Raw genomic sequence first — 6948 nt, forward strand, 5'->3', positions numbered from 1 at the left:
CGCATCTCGGATCGGAGCCCCTGGCCGAGGACAAGGGGACGCACAGGACTCACCAGTCAGCCTTCCTCAGCCGCATCGTGTTAGACACCAACGCTCGAACCCTTAACGCTATCCTCTTGATTGATGACCTTGATATCGCTCTCACCATCACGAGTACATAGATAGGCGCTAGAAAGAGGCGTACCAGCGCCGCTACGACGTGTAGTACGTTGCCTTCGGCCATGCGGTCAGTGCGAGCGGCCACTTCAACGATACAGCTGCACCCCGCGATACACACGCCCAGGCAGAAGGGGTCATGAGCGCCCCGACAGCAGGTCCGGCAGTATCATCCGCTGATACGGAGAAGCAGGCAAGGAGCAAGGAAGTTGCTTTTGCAGATCAGTGCATCCTGATGTGAGTACGTGCCAACGTAATGGAACACTCGATGCAGCATGCGACTGAGCTGAGCGCGCCCAACTTGGTTCCCTTGCCATCTACCAGACCAGTCGGATACTCTAGTGCCATCCCATCCTACCCAGCAAACGAACATGAGTCATCTTCGCTCGCGGGCCCTAGCCGAAGCAGAGGCTCTGATGACCTGCAACGCATGCCGCCTCAGCACATCACGCAAGTATACAATCCCGTCTCCGCCGATGAGCCGGCTCTCCCTCAGACAGAAATACAGCAGCAACATCATCAGCCAAGGGCAGAGGGTCCCTTGGTCTCAAAAGATGCGACACTGAGCACTACCAACACTCTACCAGTCCCCTCGCTGAAGAGTATCCTCAAACAGCCCGGAAGAGCTAGAGCGAGTAGCATGAGCAGAGACCAAAGCTCCTCATCCGTTTCGATGAGATCTACCTCTACTGCTGCCGCTGCTGCCTCTCCAATCGCGCCGGGCACACCTGTCAAGGTCGTTCCGCAATCCTTCAAGGCAACTTTGCAGGCGCCTACGCCCCAGAAGGGAGTCGCAGCGCCAAGGCCTGCCTACCGACCGCTTGTTCTCGGATCGGCCAGCGACGATGAAGATGACTTACCTGCACCACGTATAGCAGCCGCACCAGCGCTATCAGCTCCTCTTTCCCAAGCTTCGGCACCCCTCAAGTCCCCCAAGCGTTACCCTCATGACGGCCAGGGTCCGCCAGTGATCCATTCAGAAGGGCTGCTGATAGCAGCTGGCAGGCAACACCGGAACACTTTTGAGTCCACGGCGAGGTCGTTGCCTTCATCACCGTCATTCTCTGCTGCTGAGCTGCCAGCAAAATCGTCGCCCTCTTTGGATCTGCCCGGCACACAGGATGGGTCGCAGCAACATTCAGGGGCTTCTCGCACGAGCGGTCTCTCCGCCAAGACGCTTAGCCCTGCCGAAACGAGCACTGCACGTACATCGGGCAGCACGCTCACACGGTCGGTTTCTGAATCCTCTCATCTCGTGAGAGCTGCCCCCGGTAGTCATCGACCACATTGGCTGAGAAGGGGCAGGAGCTCTCCTTTGTCTCAGCCCGAAGAGCCTACGACAGATGATCATGCCTCTGACTCGGAGTTGGATCAATCCTCGCCGATTGTATCAGAGCCTGAGCTAGTGCCACTGAATATCGACTGTGTCTGCCAGCACTGCTCGGGCAGGATCAACGCCAGCCTCAGTGCGACGTACATTGCTCACTGGTCAAAAGGTGCAAGGGCGAAATGGCTAGCGGACCGCAAGCAAGCAGCTCAGAATGAGATTGGAGGAGAGCGGATCAAAGCTCAAGCACTGAGTCTGTCCCGCAGCGATACCGCGCTGGTGTTACCTGACAGTAGTAGAAGGTCGACAAGATCGCCGCCTCCGCTGTCTGCACAGCGGGCCAATGACCCGACGAGGATATCTGCGCCCATAGGCTCTCATCAGAGCTTCAGAGGCGTGGTCACATATCATTCGGTCTTACAACCCTCGGCAAACGATTCTGCCCGATCGAACGAAGCTCACGTAGCACTGAGACCTCCGCCCGCTGTCGAGCAAAGTGATGAAGATGCAAACGCTGACTTGCAGCAGATTCTGGACCGCAACAAGGGAATTGGCACATCTCTGGCTGACAAAGTTCAAGTCGACGAGGTCGACAAGAAGCATGGGCGGGCCAGTCAACCTAATGTTCTTGCGGGACTGTCGTCTCCTGAGCTCGAGATGGCTCATGATGGATACTTTCAACCTGTGGATTCGTTCCCGGCCTTTCGTTCAAGTCCGGTTGGAGTCAGCGAGGAGGAGACCATCGACGCAGACGCAGCTCTTGCTCACCAAGTCGAGCTCGAAGTCAGAGCTCGAGAAGAGAGGCATAGGAACGAGAAGGTGCGCAGAAGAGGTGGCGCCCGAGCTATGATGGCTATGCTGGAGGAAGCCGGAACGCAAGAGGACATCGCAAAGGAGCAGAGACTCCTGCGGAGATCGTCTCTTAATAGTGACGCCCAGCCTCCGGTCACAAGCGGCCATGAGGACTCGCTTGGAAGAATCATTGCTCCTCCTTCGCCCGCCCTCTCGTCGCCAGTCCTTCGCTCGAATAGCCCCTTCTTCGATCGATTGAGAGACGGCTTGAGGAGCTCCAGTCGAAACTCCAATAGGAGCACCCCATCCGAAGACTCAAGACATGCGCATGCTGCACCTGAAGTCCAGTCGACCCAGGCACAGCACACCGTACCACCTACAAACAAGTCGCAAACTCCAGAGGATGATCGTGCTCGACGTGGGAGACATAGTACGGGCGGTATAAAGGAGAAGAGCTCCACAAGAGGGTCGGACGCGCTCTTGACCCCTGCCATGAACCAGTCTCATCTTTCGGCGCGGCTCACCGGCAAAGAGCATGCACACAGTCCTTCTCCATCTCAGTCCCCGAAATCAGACAGCTCTCGTCCAACGAAGCCAAGTAAGCTAGGTTCGAGCCCTGCTCCCACTCCTGCGCTTCTTCTGCCTCCGGTCTCGAAGGTATCACCTTTGTCTGGAAGCGTGGAGGACAGCAAGAGTGCAGACCCACTTCGTGCGAAACGTCCGAGCGCCGACGAGCGCAGGGTTGTGGATCCCGACAGGTTGGCTGTAGCTACGACGAAAGGTCTTGCGTCAAGCAGCGCTATGTCTCCCCTGAAGAGCTCACAGAGCAGGGACAAGGACAAGGTGTATTTTGGTACAACATGGAACCCGTCCCTTTCTTCTAGCGCGGCCTCTCTACCCTCTGGGTCTACTCCTCCAGAGGGCAAAGGTTCTGCAGCCCAGGCATCGAAAGGGGCAGCCACTTCGGTGCCTCAGCTCGAACCTGGTACATCTGCATCTGCCGTGCAGCAGCGAGAGGGAGCCGCGACAAAGAAGCCGTCTGCTCCTCGCGAGAGTGTCAACCCACCCTCTGGCACCGCTGCTGGTGCCACTTCGTCGCCGACTCCTCGTCGATCTGCCAGTCAGGGCCAGCCATCGTCGCTACAGAGGGAGACAGAGAAGAAGGCAGCCCAATCCCAGTCTAAGTCATCTGCTGCCTCGGCTGCCAGTGCAGATCAGACGGCGGAAAGGCTGAAGAAGCGGAGCTTGCGCAGAAGGTTGTCTGCGCCTATCAAGGGCTTCTTTGAGTCGATTTCGTAGTCTGGAACCGTGGTGAGCGAGGGCGTTGCTGTGTATTTAGTGTATTCCGCTGTGTTGGGGTCAGCTGTGTTTTTGTCGCGGCGTGATGGGAGCGCTCTTTGTACCATTGTAGTATTCTCCCCCCCTTTTGCAATATCTTTCAGTCACGATCAGCCTCGCTGGGGATGTGGAGCGCGATGGGTGCATGAGCCTTTGCCAAATTTGGCCGTGGGGGCGTGGCGCTGCCCGCTGACCTTTGCTGCTGCACGCTCTCTACGCGACAGGTGAGGCCGAGACGCGCCAGGCGGAGCCAAAGATGGGAATCTAGAAGGCCACCTAGGCGCGGGGGGGCGCATTTCCTTGCCTTTGCCCTCACCCACCCTTCCTCCCTCCATACATCATCTCACCCACCCACTGCTTCCACTGACTCGACTCGATATAGATTCCTGACTCATCACGACGCACTCTTATACCCTCGTTAGCACACTGCCGCATTGCTGCTTCTCCTCGACGACAGACAGACCTTCACGCGCCGCTTTGCGAACATCTACCTCCGTCTTGCACGTCCAACGACCATCTGCCTCCGACGAGCATCCACGACCATACCTGAACAAAGGGTTCCGCAGACGAATACGTATTAAAGGCACACAACATCATCACGACACGCTGTAAACACCAAGTCACATTCTCCCACTCGCCGTGATGGCTCTCGGAGCTTCGGCTCCGTCGTCCTCCTCAGCTGGTAGCTCGAGGCGGCGAAGGCCTGAGAGACGCGTCATGGATGGTAAGTACTGAGCAAACATCGAGTCACAGGGGGGCATACCGAGTGGTGCTGACGCACTACCTGAATTCTTCTGCCCTCTGCTCTGCTGGCCTTCCCAGTGCGGGTCTGGTATACACTAGAGTCATCCCCTCACCGCATGCTCGCTCCTTTGGGTCGTCCGACGGGAATCGAGCTTCTGCCACCTATGAGGCGCTCTTCGAACACTACTGGCGAGATGAGTGGCGCTACTGGTAGCGCCACGCAGCGATTCGGCAAGGTCACGCTCAAGACGTGTCTGAGCGCAATCTGCATCTCTAGGTGAGTCTGCCATGGCGAAGGAAGTTGACGAGAGGAGCGCGCTGACACCTGCTCATCACATCCCTGGCAGTCCTGAACTGATTCTCGATCGCAAGAAGGACTTCATCCTCTACGTCGTGGATCCTGAAGAGACGTACAAGGCAACAAAGAGGCAGCGAGCTCACAGAGCCTCTACCACGCAAACATCGCCTTCCGTCGCATCTGGCTCTCGCGAAAGGGACACATCGAAGGATCCCAATTCCATCTTTGTGGGCAGGGGTTTCTTCGGTTGGGTATTGGAGGAAGAGGGGGACGGTGACACAGTGGTGGTCGGCAAGGTCTCCTCCGAGAGATCAGATCGCAGCTGGGATCAGAGCAGTGACTCGGATCAGGAGGAAGAGGAAGACGACGTCGTCGAGTACCTCGATGTTGAGATCCGCATGAAGGAGACACAGGCGCAGAGCCGGGAGCAGTACTTCAACATGCTGAAGCAATTCGGCGGGACAACAAAATCGACGAGTGCTGCTGCTACGCCTACTTCTTCTGGAGGTGCCAAAAGGCAACCGATCTCTGCTAGTTCGCCTGTCAGGCAGCGCCCCACGCAACAAATCTCTCAGCCTGGACCCAGCAGGTCCACCACTGGACTCTCAGCACCCACGCCCAACTCGCAACGGAGTTCGTCTCCGATTCCCCCTCCTCAGCTCCCAGCCCAATTGCCACCTGGAACCACATCTGCCCAACAGGCTCAAGCAATGCAATTGTTAGCACTGGTACAGGCTCTGCAAGCCCGGCAGGCGCAGAACCAAGTCAACAATTTGCCAACCATTGCCGAAGGGGGACAAGGCGCAAGGCTGAATCGGTCTGTGTCACAACCGCAGTTCAAGAGTGGCGCCGCTGTGACTCCTGCTTTCTCGCGGACTTTCAGTGCTATCGGGCTGTCTTCAGTCGCCGAGCCGGCTGGTTCAACGGATGAAGACTCTACAGCTTCAGGCAGCGGAAGCAAATCCGAGCAGATGTATCAGTGCTACAACTGTGGACAAGAGGACAGAATCAAGGCCGTCTGGCGCATCGTCACTCTCAGCGAGGGCACCAAGGTACCTTTTCCAGGGGCTTTTGAGTCCAACCCTTGCAAAGATGCGACCCCAGTGGAGGAGCGACAAGGTCTGGAGACCGATTCGGCCGGCTTTGTCACCGCGAATGGCCGCAGTTCCTGGCGTGCCTGCAACCGCTGTGGTCTTTTCTGGCAGAAGTGGAGGAAGAGCAGGCCGGAGAAGCTCGAGAAGCGCAAGTACCCTGCAAAGCGCAAAGCGAGGGAGACAGCTCCGGGAGAGAGCGACATGGGCGATGAGGACGAGCGTGACGAGATCGAATATTCTTCTCCAGTTGCGGGTCGGGAGACACCTCAGCCTCCTCCTCCGCCACCGCCAGCCAGGAAACGGGTACGAAACCGTGCACCTCTGGATGAGCAGGATCTCGCTGTGGACAGCTTTGGCCAGCTGAGGTCGAAGAGATCTATTCGTGAGAACCCTGATGGCAAGAAGCCTGGCAGGCCCAAGGGATGCAAGACGGGCGCTGGCAAGGGCAAGAGTAGAGACGCAAAGAACAGGGAGAGGCTCTCGAGTGTAGCAGCTATGCCTGCCAGCGAACCTTCAGATGATCAGCCCGCCGATGAGCCGATGACGATGCCGCTCATCGCACAGAGCTCGCCAGTGAGGGCAATGGGTGGCAGAACTTTTCCCTGGGACTCAACAGGAGCAGCATCGGTCTCCAAGACTGCTGCCAATCACCACATCATCCATTCAACACCGGGCATCACTCCTGCTCGTCGCCGCTATGGAGCTCCTTCGCACATCTTGGACTCCAGTCCGACTAGCGCTCTCGATGCTCTTCTCGATCGAGACTTCAACAACTTTGACTTCAATGACCCAAAGCAGGTCATGTCCTTTGTCAACAGCTTCCCTGGTCTGACAGGGGCAGGCGAGGTCCCGCGAAGGAGTCCTAGGAAGAATCCTACTGGTACGCGGGAAGACAAGAACCCCTATGCTACTACGTCGGGCAGTCCTACCAGCAAGCGCGGCAAGTCAGACAGCCAGGCCGCTCTCTCTTCCTTTGTCGCAAATGCGGCCACCGGTAGCGCTACCCCGACTCTCGATCTGGATGTCTTCAGTGCCTTCACCAATTTCAAATCGCCCATCTCCACGATGAAGGCCTCCCACAAAGCCGACACAGCTGCCAGGCTGCCCGCTACCTCTTCGCCTTCATCTCGTCTTGGCGACGAGTCAGAAGAAAGATCGATGCGCAACGAGTCGAGCGCCTTGACTTCCCTCACCTCTCC

At 57.5% G+C, this 6948-nt stretch overlaps 2 protein-coding genes across 2 annotated transcripts; both read left to right on the top strand.

Annotated features, from left to right (window-relative positions):
* Positions 1-54: 54 nt before the first annotated feature.
* Positions 55-3574, top strand: BCV69DRAFT_315207 (hypothetical protein; the record flags this gene model as incomplete). Its single annotated transcript, XM_025495181.1, has 2 exons — positions 55-393; positions 481-3574. Exons 1-2 carry the CDS (start codon positions 296-298, stop codon positions 3572-3574), a joined length of 3192 nt encoding a protein of 1063 aa, XP_025344974.1. The 5' UTR covers positions 55-295.
* Positions 3575-4145: 571 nt separating this feature from the next.
* BCV69DRAFT_122824 (hypothetical protein) lies at positions 4146-5840 on the top strand. Its single transcript, XM_025489163.1, has 4 exons — positions 4146-4337; positions 4436-4634; positions 4705-5537; positions 5636-5840. The coding sequence occupies exons 1-4, from the start codon at positions 4256-4258 to the stop codon at positions 5728-5730; spliced, it is 1209 nt and encodes a 402-aa protein (XP_025344975.1). The 5' UTR covers positions 4146-4255; the 3' UTR covers positions 5731-5840.
* The last annotated feature ends 1108 nt before the right edge of the window (positions 5841-6948 follow it).

Source organism: Pseudomicrostroma glucosiphilum, assembly GCF_003144135.1.
Source record: "Pseudomicrostroma glucosiphilum strain MCA 4718 unplaced genomic scaffold BCV69scaffold_20, whole genome shotgun sequence".
NCBI classification, from domain to species: domain Eukaryota; kingdom Fungi; phylum Basidiomycota; class Exobasidiomycetes; order Microstromatales; family Microstromataceae; genus Microstroma; species Microstroma glucosiphilum.